At 36.8% G+C, this 16,710-nt stretch overlaps 1 protein-coding gene across 6 annotated transcripts in view; it reads right to left on the bottom strand.

The window, feature by feature from the left end:
• The window catches only part of LOC109540802 (breast carcinoma-amplified sequence 3 homolog), a 49,942-nt gene extending 33,550 nt beyond the window's left edge, over positions 1-16,392 (bottom strand). For 3 of the 6 annotated variants that reach the window (XM_048669244.1, XM_048669246.1, XM_048669232.1), the window contains exons 1-4: positions 16,050-16,392; positions 5,871-5,987; positions 5,634-5,809; positions 5,354-5,575 (exon numbers count right to left, since the gene is read on the bottom strand). In XM_048669244.1, the coding sequence (XP_048525201.1) occupies positions 5,354-5,575; positions 5,634-5,809; positions 5,871-5,976 (504 nt within the window). In that variant the 5' untranslated portion in view covers positions 5,977-5,987; positions 16,050-16,392. Of the gene's footprint in view, positions 1-5,353; positions 5,576-5,633; positions 5,810-5,870; positions 5,988-6,629; positions 6,652-16,049 lie in introns of those variants that run through there. The other 3 variants (XM_048669248.1, XM_048669250.1, XM_048669238.1) reach the window with 3 other exon arrangements.
• Between the last annotated feature and the right edge of the window lie 318 nt (positions 16,393-16,710).

Here is a 16,710-nt window from a genome sequence, read left to right on the forward strand (position 1 = left end):
ATTCCAACAGGAGTTGGAATACCGGAGGTGTTGGACATTGCCATTGTTAAGAACATCCGGCAGGTGGTATCCATTGAGACTATAGAGGAGGGGACCACAACCCAATTATATTGAGTTGTGGAGATGAAGAAACAACTCCGCTTCTTGAATCAAGAACTACCACCAACTGGTCTATGTTCACGAATGTATTACATGATCTGATTGTGATCCCACAGATAGCAACCAAAGAAGATCTGGAAACAGCGGCAAGAAGCCTCGGTGAGACAATCCTTCAAGCACACGCTAGAAGTTCGGTGACTGCGGAGGTGCCGGTGGCTCGTGACGAGTTACCAGCAAACCTTCGCAGAAAAATTACCAACCACAGAAGGCTGCGCAGGATGTATAGAAGACAGCCCACAGCGGCTAACAGAATTGCCCTAAACCGGCAGGGGCAGATTCTGAAGGAGGCCCTTAGGGACCACCGAAACCAGAGATGGGAGGGACGCATCAGGGAGATTGGTCCAGACGACCAAAGCATCTGGAGAATCCAAAAGGCCTTTAGACAAGAAGTCACCAATATACCAGCCTTACACGGATTGCAAGGTCTGGTATATACTAACAAGGATAAAGGTGAAGCTTTTTCAGATACCATCGAGAGCGAGGCCAGGGAAAGCAACCATCCAGACGAAGAAGACGGGCACGAGAGAATCGTCAGAAGGGCCGTTTGGAACCTCCGAGCAAAGACAGCGGACAGCTGTATCCCTCCAACCTCACCAGCAGAAGTGGCAGCCATCATCAGGCACTCGAAGACGAGGAAAGCCCCTGGGAGAGATGGAATTACAAATAAAATGCTCAAGAGCTTGCCGAGAAAAGGACTGGTAGCTGTCACAAATCTCATTAATGCCATTTTTAGAACTGGACACTTCCCACGCATCTGGAAACACTCAGACGTCATTATGCTCCCGCAGCCCAAGAAGAACAGGACTTTCCCTCAGAACTACAGGCCCATCAGTCTGTTGTCCAGCCTTGGCAAGATAGCGGAAAGAGTTATCTTGCGGAGGCTCACGAGGGAAACGAGACACTCCACTGAAATTCAGCTGCTCAGGATTGTGAAAGGGTGCGCCAAGGAGATGAACCAGAAGAGGACAACCGGCATCCTAGCTCTGGACGTCGAAAGAGCTTTCGACAGAGTGTGGAGGAAGGGACTCATCTATAAAATGATGAAAACAGGTATTAGTGAGAAAATGTGCCAGTTAATCGACAGTTACATTTGCAGAAGGACATTCAGCGTAAAAGTTGGGAACTACAGGTCAGAGGACAGAAGCACAGAAGCTGAAGTGCCACAAGGAGCGGTACTCTCTCCGATGCTATACAACATCTTTACCAGTGACATCCCAAGGACCTCCAATTCGACCCTGGCTCTTTTTGCGGAGGACACAGCTCTCATGTCATCCTCGTGGCGAAAAGAGCATGTGCGTCGGAACTTACTGCTTGCCGCAGATGAACTGCAAAAGTGGTTCATCAAATGGAAAGTGAAGGTTAACGCAACAAAGAGCCAGGCCATCCTTATTGGAAGGAAACGTGACAGGATTGTTGGAAACATCAATCTTGACGGAGAAGAGGTACAATGGGCGAATAATGTCAGGTAATTAGGTGTTGTTTTAGATACGAGGCTGAGCTGGAGGCAACATGTGACGACAGCAATCAACAAGGCAAAGGCTACAACAGCAATGTTGTGTGAGGAACAAACTCCTGCTCATCAAGAGTGTCATCAGGCCGGCAATGACGTATGCCTCCACAGTGTGGGGGTATGCGGCAGAAACATACCTGAGAGAGCTTCAGGCCACAGAAAATAAACTTCTGCGGATGGCCAAAGATGCTCCCTGGTTTGTACGTAATAGTCAAATTTACAGGAACCTGGAGTGGGAGCCACTGAGAGACTTCCTGCAACGGAAAGCTGCCTCGACCTTAGAAAAAGCCGAAAACCACCCCTTTGCTAAGCTACGGAATGCCGTAGATTACTCACGAGACGATGCCGGGCCCAGGAAAAAGAGGCCGAGGCACCAGATGGCCCAACAGGGCAATAGGTAAAGCAGTTAACTGCAAGCGCTGTAAGTGTGAAACATAGTTAAAATAATGTGATAGAAGTAGTGTTGTGTAGTGCTTGTGTTAAATTAGTAAGCTGACCATACTAGCAGATAGCTAGTATAGAGAGAATGTGATGTAAAGGCATACGGATGCCAGAGCTGAACCATTCTTACAGAAGACCGCAAGTCTCAAAGGACAACTCCCGAAAACTTGAAGTCAAAACGGGGGTTTTTTAGATGGTAGAAATCCAACACTACCCAGTGTCACGGGACACTGGGTGTATTCGTGAAGATTTTTATCCTCCAGCCGCCGCCAGGCAAAAAAATGGCGTGCGTCACGGGACGCTCGACAGAAGTGATAACTTCATAAATTAATAGAAACCATAAAATATTGAACTTGTTTAACGTATAATGGCAATAATAATTTTATTTTTAAATTTTAATATTCTTGTTAGTCTAATAATTTATAAATGGATCAGGAATAGGTAAATTTAATTTAATTGCCTTTTGAATGTAAAATATTTTTTTTATTTGCAACATTTAACATTCTTTAACGAGATGTTGTACATATTGCTCTTCTTGGGTTTGTGTAAACTCTTCTTCTTGAGTTTCTGTATATTTTTGTCGTAATTTCTTATTTGCTTTGTATAATCTTTGACGTTCAGCACTAGTTCGTGGTTGATGAAAGCTACTTTGAGTTGAATTATTACTTAATGGTCCTTTTTAAGCATGAAATCGTTTTTGGCGTTCAGCATTACCTAATATTTTCGCATTATAGCATGTTTTTGTGACTGCTCTTGTGTATGTTGTTCATGAACGTCTGCTACAACTTGTATCTGAATAGGACCAAAAAACCAATTAATTTTGGTGATTGGAAGACGTTCTATCTGTTTAAAATGGACGGTAAAACGAGGAAGAGCTATAGTCAGGATACACTTGACACACTATATGTATACATAATGTAAGCCATCGCGCGTATGTTCAAAAAAATATTCTAACTGAACTAATCCAAGGCTAAAAAAATTAAACTAAATTGAGAAGATTTAATCATAAAGGAATCAAAGGGTATATGAAGGGAAAAAATCCATTTGCTCCATCCATGCGCGGTAAACACAATTAATCATAGAAATAATATAGAAAATTGAATATAAACCCTAATAAACTCGTTTTACACATTTTGCCACTATAAGCTGAAGGGAGATTCGTATCGTCTTAACATCAAGAATGCGTTGCGGGATAGAAAATAAGAAGACGGAACCCATGTTTCCTGAAATAACCGAGGTAAACTTAAATATTTTTTCAATTAAATTCAAAACATATTTATTATATGTTATTACAAAACAGTAATGATGTTTATCATTTCATGTTAAATATGAAAGATTACAAAATGGATATCTAAATATTGATAATTTGTTGTTACAAAATAAAATAACATATTATTGCATTAAAAGTTATTAATAATAGTTGTGACACTTTATTTGCACTTAATCTTGAGCGTTATAAAATAAACTGCACCGAACACAATAATATCACACTCAATAATTGATAAATCAAAATCACTGTCAGTTTAATAACGCAATGTGTATTTGAAAAGTTTATCAGATCTACAGATGCACCCGCACTAAGAGAAAAATGTCGAATTCAAAGTGCATATGTGCGTCCCAAGCCGCAGGCCTCAGGCGCGAAGAGGCCGGAGTGGGAGCCGCCGTGACCGAGAAAAATCGGTTCACCCTCCCATAAAAAGTTATCACTTCAACAAAAAAAAAACTTCGGGATCAGTCGATGAGCTCACCTATTCGGGTGCGGATAATCTTTCGTGAGCGCCATCTTGTTCCACTCAGAGCAACGGCTCTTTAGAGTAAGTTCGGGTTTCCCTAAACGCGATCGCCAAGTGAATGTTTTGCGGGATTTCCGCGCCTTTCTACGCCTCACCATTGGTGCGGATTCGTACCACGCCGAGAACGAAATTAGGGCTCATGAATTAAATCACGCCATCCGCGGACTCTGAGCGCATCCTTCTCGCAAGAAGCGAGGCGCTTGAATACAGACCACCGGCTCCGTCACCGCCGCATTCAGCGACCAGCGAGTGTCTCGGATTTGAGATTACCCGACGACACGTCAGGTTTTTTGCCATTAATCAACCACCAGGAACAAATCACAAATCGAAGCCTTCCTGTTCTTTCGATAATAGATATTTTTAATGAATTTTATTGTCAGTCGATACTTGTTGAAAAAAATTCAAGATTATATGTATGTGTTGTTGAAATAATAATAATAAACAAAGACATTAATTACTGCATCACATTTTTTTAATGTTTAGAAAAGATCTTTCGGAATCAATTGGTTGATTTTCTCAACGTTAATAACGGCGATCACCGCTAATATGTCTTTTCTTAAATAAAATTGGTGTTTTGCGATTTATTTATACAATATCTTATTATTATTAGAAAGTGCTTGTCTTTCCTGCCTTTGCCGGCGTTGCAGCGCCGACTTCAAGCACCTTTTCACACGGGCTACTCTACAGCGCTTCTCAGTGGCGTTGCTGATAAGCGCACGTAAACATTGTACCAGCCACTGTGCAGCGCTTCTTGGTGGCGCTGTAGAGGTGTTCAGTGGTTAAATACCGCCGAAAAGCGCGTCAAAAAATGTCGTAAATGTTTTAAAGATTAGTTTTTTCAATTCAGTTCCTAAAGCAAGGATCTGAATACCTGGGTTTCAATGCGCAATCTCATTACATGGGTTTAATCACAAAACTGCTAAATTTATCACGGAACTGCTCAACTCGACTGAAAGCAACTATTTTTGGATCTCATATCACAGTTTGATGTCAAAGGAAAGTTTTGATGATAAAAAATTATAGAACGATAGAGATGTAAACCTTCTTCAAACAATTACTTAATATGAAGTTCGCTCCAAAGTTTGGGATTAAGAAACACCTGAGTAAACTATTTCAATGGCTTTCGATGCTTGGATCTTAATTGAGGCCGTGTTGAGGCAAAAATTTGAGTGTTAAGGTTGCTTATTAGTATTGTCTTCAACAACGATCTGTTTAGTTTTTCAGCATAATCAATTTGCTTGTGATAAAAGTCCTCCCGAAGAAAATAAATTCTACGCATATTCCACATTGGGATAGATTTTTAACCAAAGTTTCAAGAACACAGTTTCATACTTGGTTAGCGTTGTGATTTTAAGCGGGAAAATTTCTTACAAATTCCGGGTTATAAAACGCCAAAAACTCCCAACAAGAAGAACGGATTGCTGGAGGTGGCGGACTATCGCAAACTCACCTGATCGCCGGTCTTCAAAGAACAAAAATTTAAAGAGCCAGAAGATGATCCATGCATAGAAACATCTACCAAGGCAATCAATGGGCGTTTAGATTCAAATGTGTCCCGTTTGTTTAGACCTCCAACTTCATAGGGCGCCGGTAGTAACCTCAGGACTTTGACTGCACCGTGACGCCAGGAAAATAGTTCAATGGCTTCTCCATTTGCTGGCACAGCCCAAACCTTTTGAGGCAACAAGTTAGAACTCTAATAAGAAACCTTAAGACATTACTGTGCTCACTTGAACTCCTGTTGAATATCCTAAAACAATAATTAGACTGGATGGAAGCCCTTTATCGGTGGCAGATGAGGAGTTGGCATCATCAAAATCCAAGTTCTCAAATCTAGCCCACTGAATTTGGTCCTTAGAGTCGAAGGAGTCTCCACCAGTAGTGGGCACAACGTCACTGATAAATCCTGGGAATCAAAAAATGGTCAATTTGGAAAAAGTTTCAAAGATAAAAAATAACGGTTTTACCTGCGACACTATCCAAAATAGTTGGATCAGTAACTGGTTGTGGTGTTACTATGTTGTGTGTGTCCAGAGATTCTGAACGGAGGTGGTTGGGAGAGTTTGCTGACATTGTCAGATGTCCTGAAATCAAACAGATAAATTAGACCCATCTTCAAACGCGAATTTCATCAAAAGAAATTTCGTAAAACATCCCCCCTTTTTATAACTAGATCAGATTTATTACCGATATAATTTGGTTAAATTCGATCGTATATTTCGGTCTCTATGACTGAATTTACGGGTAAGACGAGTCTAAACCTAGGCACTTACTGTCCTTCACTACTTCAAGAAGTGAAATTAAATGAAACGTAAAAAGGCAAATTCTTACATTCAAAAGCAGGTAGTTTTCTATTGTTCAGACACGGAACTTTTAATGACCATGAGGTTTGCCTAGAGTATGACCAGTTTTTAGTGTGTTAGTGTCTTTAGATCTACCACCGGAACTGTTTACTAATTACATAATTATTTAGCTCTAACCCACGATAATGGTGAAATTATTTTTGCAATACTGATTTTTTAAATATTTTAAAATAAATGAAATCTTAGCAATACGTAACAACACCGACTGGAACTTAAATCCACATTTCAGTTAATTACTTCGTTGATGGCAAAATAAACAATAATAATCCCAAACCTTCTAAGCAAACAATTTGCATAAATTATCTTAATGAACTAAAAAGTACATAGTTAAAAATATATGTAGAAAAAGACTAATACACTTACAGACAAAATGGACAAACAACCCCCACAACTGGACCATACTGAATCCCCTTTGCCTCACAAGACCGACAAAACACTCCCGTTTTCGTTCCCCAACAGATACTTTACTAGAACACCTACAAACGCAACTGAACTAAGGACTAATATCTGTTTGTTTTGTAAGCCAGGAGTTTTTACTTTTTTTTTATTTTCTTTGTATAGCTGATTAATTTATACGAACGRTAGGAATAGGAATTAATTTTAGAATAAGCTAGGCTAAGGCACATATATACTAAACAAGGGCAGAAAGACCGATTGGGTCGATAGCCTTTTTCTGTAGGAAATAAAGATTATTTATATATATATATGTAGAAAAGAGTAGAATTTTCCCGAGGAGAAGAATATTATAGGCTTTTCTGAAACAAAACTAGGCACATCTGGAAATTACCATGAGAGCAATGGGATTATTAGCAAGCTGTAAAAAAATGCAAAACTGCTGCTTAGTTAAAGCCTAATTAAAGAAAAATCTGGAATAAAATAACAAATTGTCGCCAGCTTAATTGTTCAACACGTTATACATGTTGCAAAGCTTCGTATTATTGCCGACACTAAAACAATTATTGCGGAGACAAAATAAATAAAAAACATTTTGAAATCGAAATTTTGTGATTTTTTGCTTGGTAAAATTACGTCGCTACACGGTTTCCGCTGTAATTCTTGTGCTTGTATGATACCAATCAAGTCAAGGTATGAGTTGTTAGTCCTTTGCGTACCTTATACAGGGTGAGTTATGTAGACCGTGCACTTTGGTTCCGGTAATAACGACTCGTGCCGAAACCATGAATAAATACATGTACTCCTCAAACGGTACAAGGTGTATGAAAAGTAATACCTAATTTTCTTATTTTAAATGTGAACCCCAAATTTTTTTAACACGATTGGATTGGCCGTCCAACTGCGAGTTTTCTTAACTTTTTTTTTTCGTTTAAAAAAAAATGCCGTTACAGAACAAGCCATATTTAAGGAACGGTTCTAATTTAAAAACCCAAATTTGGTAGGCAGTTAGCTGAAAGCCCTCCATATAACTTTAAAGTGCCCATTTTGTAGCATATGGCTGCATGCAACGTACAAACATTTATATATTCAAAATAACGGTTTCCGGGATTATTGGCCGTGATCGATAGGTTGTTTTCATTCATTCAATAGGCCTGTTTAATTCACAAATTGGTTGGGGACAAGCACCACCTGGTCTGGGCGTTTCAGTGACATCGTTCGCTTAAATTTATAAAAGGCAGCAATATATTTTGCATCCTAAAAATGCAAGTTCGAATGTAAACGTAACCCGGAACTCTCAACTTGTTAAGCCTTAAAATGCGAACTATTTGCCCATGTTGTATTATGAGAATTACTGTGAAGAAGAAAATAGGAGTGGGATTTTAAAGCAATTGATAAAATCTAAAAATGAATTTTTATTTGATGAAAAGTATAAAAATAATACATTAGTTGAAATTGAGATTTTACTCGAGACACCGTTCATATCGCCTTGATTACCTCTCATTAGATAATCTATTTTTGTTTACAATGTTAGTTATAAAATATATACTGGGGTAATGTGCTCCAGCTTAGTTATATTTAAGTTGGTTCACTATAATAAAATGAGTGCTAGGTAACTTTGTGTGGACATTAACTTCAAAAATACTGGTCCAAGAACGGTTTTCAAATGTAGTGGATCAACATTTTAAATGAGCTTGCATTTACAAAATGTTTTAAATTGATTATAGTATTGCGCAACACTTAATATGTAATTAGTACATCTGAGTGCCAATACTAGGTTTGAAGTTTTCAATGGTTTGAGGATTATTGACGTAAATATTACACTTAAAATAGTCTCTTAAAAAAAAAAAATTGATATTCTCTAAATTTAGAGACTTTTCGACGAAAATTATTTGCTATTATTTTACCACAGCTTATAGATCATATTTAAGCTGTGGATTTACTTACAGCAGTCTTAAAAAATATCGAACTTTAAAAACAGAAATCCTGATCGAAACCCAACGATACTTTTTTCAATCAATATAGGGCCAAAAGTGTTTTCTATTTGTAAGCATGTTTGCATGTGATGGCAAAGCTTTTGGTTAACTTTGGAAGCCGTTGCCTCCAAAAAGTTTACGATTTTTGTTTCACCTCTATATATAAAAAACGGTTGGTAACATTTTTCGTAACTACCTTTCTGAATAGGCATTTATTCAGCTTTATGCTGGTCCAAAAAAAAATTGAAGATCGGTCTAGGAATTCGCTTTGTTCAAAGTGTCGAAAAGTTTGAAGGTTTGAAGAAGAAGAAGTTTGAATTAGGTTCCACGAAGAATTCCTAACCAGAGATAAAAACAAAAATGTTTCAGCAAAAAATCTTTCGGTAGACCTCAAAGATATAGGCTGTTTTGCCGCCATATACCGCAGAAACAGTTCGAAATATCCATTTAGCCATTACATTTTTTTGTATAACAACTTTTTTATATAACTTCTATAGTTATATCAGAAATTTCGAGCTAACGTTGGTCGAATCAAAAATATCAAATGGTGACAACTCTTGTCTTATCAATTTCGATTTTTTATTGATTTTGATTAAGAGGGAAAACAAACTTCTCAACCTCAAAGGATATACGCGCATGCCGGATTCTAAATATTGTTTGAACATTTTCGTCTATATATCGAAACCGAAGTGGGGAAAATATTTAAGTTCTTTTCGACAGGCTCTCGTTCACTAATTTTTTTTTCTTGGCGTTTTAAAATTATTTCATAGTTAGAAGTAAAAATGTTAATCTTTTAGGGTAAGTCCATGTTGAAGAGATCATAACTCGGAAACAGGTAATTGTAATGATCTTTTGGATAGAGCAATTTGATACTTGTATAGTGTATACATACATACATACATATGTGTGTTTGCTTCATTAGATTTGATAAAAAATAGCAAAACTCAAGAAATATTCAGCAAAAAACCGTTCATAAAATTAATATAACATAATATGACAATACGAAAAAAATATTATTTTAAAGAAGTTTTGGTAAAAACACAAAAACTTCCATTATCTCACAAGTTAATTCGTCTTTCAGGGCGACGAAAAAAACTTTCCGCTAGAATTATTGGAACATTTGTAACTTTCGTGTTGATAGAATATTTTATAAGATATACACCAGGGACAAGGGAGAGACAGAGACTTCCCCTTGTCCCTGCTATCGACAAACAGTAGGTACTCTTTGGTAGAGATAGAGACGATTCAAAACTGGCGTCATTCTTTTTAAGACGTAATGCGTATTTTATTATTGTATCAGGTATTTACGTAATGTTAATTAGGCAGAGATCCCTTGAAAAACATTGTTGCCATCCTTCTGATATCGTTTTTGCAAATTTCTCAGTTTTTAATAACAGTTATTTTTTTAACTATTTTTTTCCTGTACTAAAACCCCCCCAGACAACACTTCCAGAGGAATGACGACTATTTTGAATCACCCTGTGACAGGGTGGTCCTCAGCTGATGTATCAAAATTCGCTGAAATATTATTGAAATTAACTGAATTTAACTAACTAAATTTAACTGAAAGTTAAACGCTTCTGAGATACAGGTTGTCAAAGGATAAATAAAAATTACGTTTATTTCTAATATAATCTTAACCAGCTTTACTATGACTACTTACAATAATGAAAATCAGATACTTAATTCAGATCTTTAATTCGATTAAATATAAATAAATTCAATTGTTTTCACAAAATGATAAAATACGTCTAAATGATTTGAAACTGGCAAACAAGTTTTTGAAGACCAAGAGTCTCGCAAGACTCTTAGCAAAGTTATTACAACCTCTAAGATTCCATTAATATTTCGTTTTAAATCATGGGTGTCTACATGAAGTATTTAAAAACTGATAAGTCGGGTCTAGTATAAAACCATAACAAAAAACGAAATGCTGCCAACACTTTAAATGTGTTTAAAAAATTGAACAATCTTTAACTTAACTTTAACCTAAACCTTTGACATACCAACGATTAGGTCAGAAAACAAAAAATTAGACACCAACGATTGAAAAAATGGGATATAAATAAAACAGGGAACATAACATATTCAAAAGTAACTACCTCAATCGAGTTCTGGTACGAATATTTGTTCTATTATTTATTAACTTTTACCTTGAAATTTTAGTACTAGGTAGTTATAGAGTAATAAGTTAATAAAGAAACGTATGTTCTTTATGGACATTCTATACACCAGTGAAACCTCAACCGCTGAAGAATTCACATAATACACTTTATTAATTAATTATTTTTGCAATATCCCTTGGCAGGGGCTGGAAATAAGTTGATGTGTAAACAGTAAGATGATTCAATCCTTGCGAAGAAGCGTGTTGTTTATTAAGGTCCTGATTTCTAGGCATTATCTAGATCATTATTATATACAGTGTGTCGCACTTAAGATGGAAACACCCCTGTATTTTAGTTATTTTTCGGTACAGAGGTAGAATGTTATGAGCTAAATTATTTAGGGTACCCATTTCTACCTTCAGATAAAAACCCAGCCTACTAGGACTTTGCGAATAGGGACAATTCGCTATATTTTGCGATGCGTTAGAGATATCGGATAGAGTTACTAGAAAAAGTTGTTCAGAATGTTATTTTAAGGGTATGTACCGAGTTTCAAGTCAAAAATCAAATGTTGGCATTCTTTTAAATTTTTACGCAAAGTCCGAATTTTTCACAAAAAGTTAATGTGTGGTTATCGAGGATCTGCCTATCAACGTGCGACACGAAATGCTTTTCCAACTAGACGGTGCATCTATTCATGACTCCCTGTTGGTCCGGGATTGGCTAAATCGATATTCTCCATTAAGATGGATTGGCAGAAAAAGCTTTTTTGAACAGTAGCCCCCTTACTCTCCTGACCTTACGCCATTATATTTCTATTTCTGGGGTACTATCAAGAATAAGTTTTATAAAGTAAGGCCTCCAACTCGAGAAGAACTATGTGAGATAATCAGACAAACCTGCCGTGGAATAAATGTAGCTGAACTTGTGAGAGTTGCCAATAACAATCGCAAACGCATTGAAAAGTGCATTAGGCTTGCAGGTGGACTAGTTAAAGCAGACAACATTCGATAATACTAATTTTTCGTTTTAATTTTTCTATTGCTTTTTTTATTTTGTTGAATAAATCATGTTTGTAGCCATGTATTGTTGCCTTTTTCGTTTCTTTAGTGAAAACTTCGGACCTCGCGTGAAAATTAAAAAAAAAACGCCAAAATTTTACTTTTGGCTTGAAAATCTGTATTTACCGCTAAAATAACATTCTGAACAACTTTTTCTAGTAACTTTTGCCGATATCTCCGATATCTGCCGAATTGCATTTCGCAAAGTCGTAGTAGGCTGGGTTTTCATCTGAAGTTAGAAATGGGTACCCTAACTAATTAAGCTCATGACGTTCTACCTCTGTCCGATACTGAAAACCCTGCTTCCCAAAATAAATAAAACACAGGAGTGTGTCCATCTTAAGTGCGACACGCTGTATGTATAGAAGCAATATGCTTTTGTTAACTAATGTGAACAAAATGTGCAATGTGGTCATTTGCTACGGCATCAGATATTGTGGCATTTTTCTTCTGGAGTATATCTAGAGCAACAGCAATGGGCTTCAGAAGGCTCAGGTACTCAGGTATTGTGCTGCATGCTTCAGTTCTATGTTTGATACTTTTTTGAAGATAGCAAAATCGATATCTTTTGAGTTATCCTCGCAAATGTTGAGAATGATGTCCCATTGTGTGACAAACGCTCCCAAACAGTCGGCCACGCTGTTCCAGCGAACATCGCTAGGTAGCACTAGTCCCTTGCCTCCAGCTGCACTGAATTTGGCTTTGGCCATGTGATGTTGCGGAAATATTTAACAATTTGGACTATGTGTTCTTGGACATCTTGCACCTGTAAGTCCTTACAAAGCAGATTTAGTAAATGCAAAGAGCAACCATAAGTTATAACTTCAGAGATCGTCCGTTCTTCTAACGTTTTCCTCATTGCGGTCATATTAGCGGCATTGTCCGTTACAAGAAATCGCACTTGACACTGAAATTTTGTTTGATACGAGGAAATTAAATCGCACACCAGATCAGTAAGGTATGTCGAAGTATGAGGCTTTCCAGAAGTATCAATGGTTTCATAGAGAAGCGCTCGTCCATCTTCCGTTGTTAATGTTGCGCATATAACCGGCTCGTTGTGAATGTTTGACCATCCGTCAATCGACATGTTAACACTTTTCCCCGAAAGAGATGAAAAACATACCTTTTTTGCGACCGTTTTTCAAGAAGGAGGAGTGTATCCAGGTCTCAATAGATGAATGGCTTTCTTGACTTCCGAGTTATCGATACATCTAAAACTTGAGTTTGTGGCAAATATGGCCTTAGCTATTTGTTTGTCAATAAGATGTTTCTTCCCTGCTGAAGTTCGCCTAACGAAATTGGACATTAAGGGTTGGCTTTCACGTTTCTTTCTCTTGGAAGCCGACTCGGTAGTTGTTTGCGTGTAAGATGATGATTCTGGAGGTGAGTTGGAGCTTGTCGAGGGAAATGTAAAGGAGGAAGAGGCACTCCCAGTCTCAAAAAAGTTGGGCGAAAGATCGATGTTTGCATTTGTTGTTGTGCCTTGTTTGTTTTGTTGCCTCTTACAAACGTCATGGTGTGCATTCAGTCTTTGCACTATGCCTTGAATCTCTTTCTTACACTGTTTGCAAGTTTCTCTGCACCCTGACTTATTAGAAGAGGTGGTTTTGATGTAAAACTGTCAAATACTGTCTTCGTTTCTTCCAGCCATTGCGTTCTTTTCAAACCGACTATTATTATTACACAAATACAAAAAATCTACACAATTTTTGATTTTTTCAATAAAAATCAATTTTTGCCCAACACTGCTAGCACCCAATACAGGGTGATTCAAAATTGGCGTCATTCCTTTTAAGGGGTGATAGAGGCTCCCTTGGAGAGTACGAGAAAAATATTGAAAATTTTTTTTTCGAAAATTTCTAGAAGATATTAACAGTTGACGATCGAATTTCAACTTTGTTATTAAGCATTATTTTGAAATTGTTCTATGTTTAATTGGTAGCATATTGGAATATTTAAGCATTCAAAAAGAAAAATTACGATCTTTGCTTCAAATTACGAAAATTTTTGATACCAAAAAAGTTATCTTCGACAATTTTTTGATGAAAAGGCACAGCGGCAATGATGGTTTTTTATCACTAACAGATAGTTACAGGTGGATAGGCCTTGTCAATCATAACAATAATTTGTCAAACTGTGACTTACTTTGAATTTCCTTTCACAAATTTGCTGATATGCGATTAGTTCAGGGGAAATGCTACAGTCACATAGCAAAAGCTGGAAGAACTCACACCAACAAAGGGCGAGAAGAGTGATTCCAGGAAGATAGTGGTCGACAATCGAGGTTCGGGTTCCAGGCACAGAGGAACAAGTATTGGACATAATCGAATCAGGGCCTTCCAGGGGCAATCAGAGCACAATAACTGACACTTTCCCAAGCACCAAATAAATACCAGCTACATTCCTACCACGTTTGTACGATACACACAGCACAAGGAGAGCACAAGAAACACCGATATTCAAGGTTATGAGAACAGGTTGACATTTCGTCAACAAATCTTGTTGAATTTACCGTTTATCCTTGTCTATCTTATTGTCAGTCTGTATAATTCCACGGTTACCGGAGTTTTAAATAATTACGAAGCAACAGGTATTTGCGCAATGTTAATTAGGCAGATTACCTTGAAAAACATTGTTGCCGAATTTCTGATATAGTTTTTTGCAAATTTCTCAGTTTTTAATAACAATTAATTTCTTTTACTATTTTTTCTGTATTCCTATAACAGCGTCAAACAACACCTCCAGAGGAATGACGCCAATTTTGAATCACTCTGTATATAAACACCATATCCGCTAGTTCTTCTTTAGAAAAATTCATAATTGTTTAAGAGCTGTTTAATAATATGGATGACTTTTAAACTAGTCGTCATATAGGTACTAAATGTATATTGGAATGTCAAGATCGATATGTCAATAATCATGAAATTTTGACGCTTATTTATTGAATTCCATAGCCACCTTACAAAATGTAACAACTTTTTAAAATTTTTAAATAAAATACATTATAATTTGAAAACAGTTGATTTCACAGCTTAGAGTGTAAATGCAAATTCGTTACTTTGCAAATTGTCTTTTACCAATCTTGTTTTTCACCAACATTTTTTGTATAGTAGATCGGCCAATATCTGTTTCATTAGCAATTATTCTCTGGGAGATATGAGGATTTTCAGTTAATTTTAATAAAACTGCCAATTAATTTTCTTGCGTTGAAGCCGTTTTTTGTCGGTCCATTTTCTCATCTAATGACATATTAATATACAGGTACTTCCATTTGAAAAACAAGTTATATTGCGTTAAAGTCTTAGATTAAAGTCCACATTGTTAACACCCTGTACAATGTATTGATGTTTTGGTTCAATAGAATTCTTAACGGATCTGTGGTGATTGGAAAGACGTATTTTTTCGTATCTTTAACTGCTTTTCTTGCTTCTACAATTTTTAGATACCATATTTTTAAGCAAAATTTTACTAAAATAGCGATGATCTGCCAACGTCGCAAGTAAGAAAAAACAATTTACGGTGCATATGCAGCATTTCAAGCTGCGTTCCATGAGCTAATAAAAAATTGGTAGTTCTATTTAAAAAAAATCACTTTGATCTTGCCTTGTTTTTCTGAGACACTCTGTATCATGTAAGATATTTTTAAAATGTGCGCACTTTGTGCGTCAACCATTTATTACAAAATTAGACAAATAATCAAAGATCTTATTACTTGAAGCTTTGACTATGTTATGTGCAAGTACAGTAATATAAATTGCATAAACACTTAAGAATATAAATCGTCACTAAATACTTCAAACCAGGGGAAAAGTTGAAAGAAACAGGTAAGAAAATCTGCAAATGCGACTCTGGACTTCAATCATAAAGGGAGCAAATATCGGGAATGGATTAAAGATATTATCCTGTAGAAACATGTCAGGATATCTCTGATATCTATTAGGATGTGAGCTATGAGAATACTGATTCAACTACGAATACAAGAACTCAGTTAAGTTTAAAGCTGAAGAAATATTTGATTTTTCTCCTTCACAAATATAATAATCGTGCCGCTCTGCTGAAGCAAACCTTGAAACGATGTTAAATTAGAAAAAAACATTTTGTTTGGCAACAAACACAAAGGGTGTGGATTGAAAACAAGCCCACTTCACTAATGATCTTGAAAATATCAAGGGCGTCGTCCTTGTAGCTGCCAGGTGATCGCATCGCAAAAGACGACCTGTTAGAACAATACTATTTCGTTTTACTTACCAAAATCTATAAGGTTTTCAATAGAAACTATCTAATTCTCAACTGCGTCATTTCGCAACACAAAAGAACTAGCAACGAATGGCTGACATTTTCATAATTACGACGGAGATTTCTAGTCCATCAAACAAAGACGTTGTCCAGCCGATTTGCGGATGTTTCGAAAGTATTACGCGTAAAATTTTGGTGATTTATTAATTGCGGATCACTATTTTTAAAATAAACATTCACGAATAGTACGTGATTACTTGCCAGCAACTGTCACACAGAACACAACAAGCATCAGCTGATTTGATTGCACGGAAAAACAACAACCGATTTAACAAAGACATTGAACAAGGACAGAATGGATCGGGCATCTTCTTTTAAGGTATCGCAACGCATGATCGGACGGTGCTTAGCAAAGCGACACCGTCGGCAGAAACCTGAATCGCAAATTTTGCTACGAGGGTTGACTGAAAATTAACGAAATGCAATAAGAATTATGTGGATCAGTTTAAATACCAATAATTTTCAATAATCATCGATATGGTACCTAAACATTTTGCAACAAACCATAGCATCAAAGAAACATTAACATTTTGCAAATATAAACATAACTAAAACGGTATGTCAGACATATGGTCAAGAATGAGGTAGATTTTAGACAGGGTCACTTTCATGT

Source organism: Dendroctonus ponderosae, unplaced genomic scaffold, assembly GCF_020466585.1.
Source record: "Dendroctonus ponderosae isolate FM_Combo_2020 unplaced genomic scaffold, Dpon_F_20191213v2 Dpon_F_20191213_1, whole genome shotgun sequence".
NCBI classification, from domain to species: Eukaryota; Metazoa; Arthropoda; class Insecta; order Coleoptera; family Curculionidae; genus Dendroctonus; species Dendroctonus ponderosae.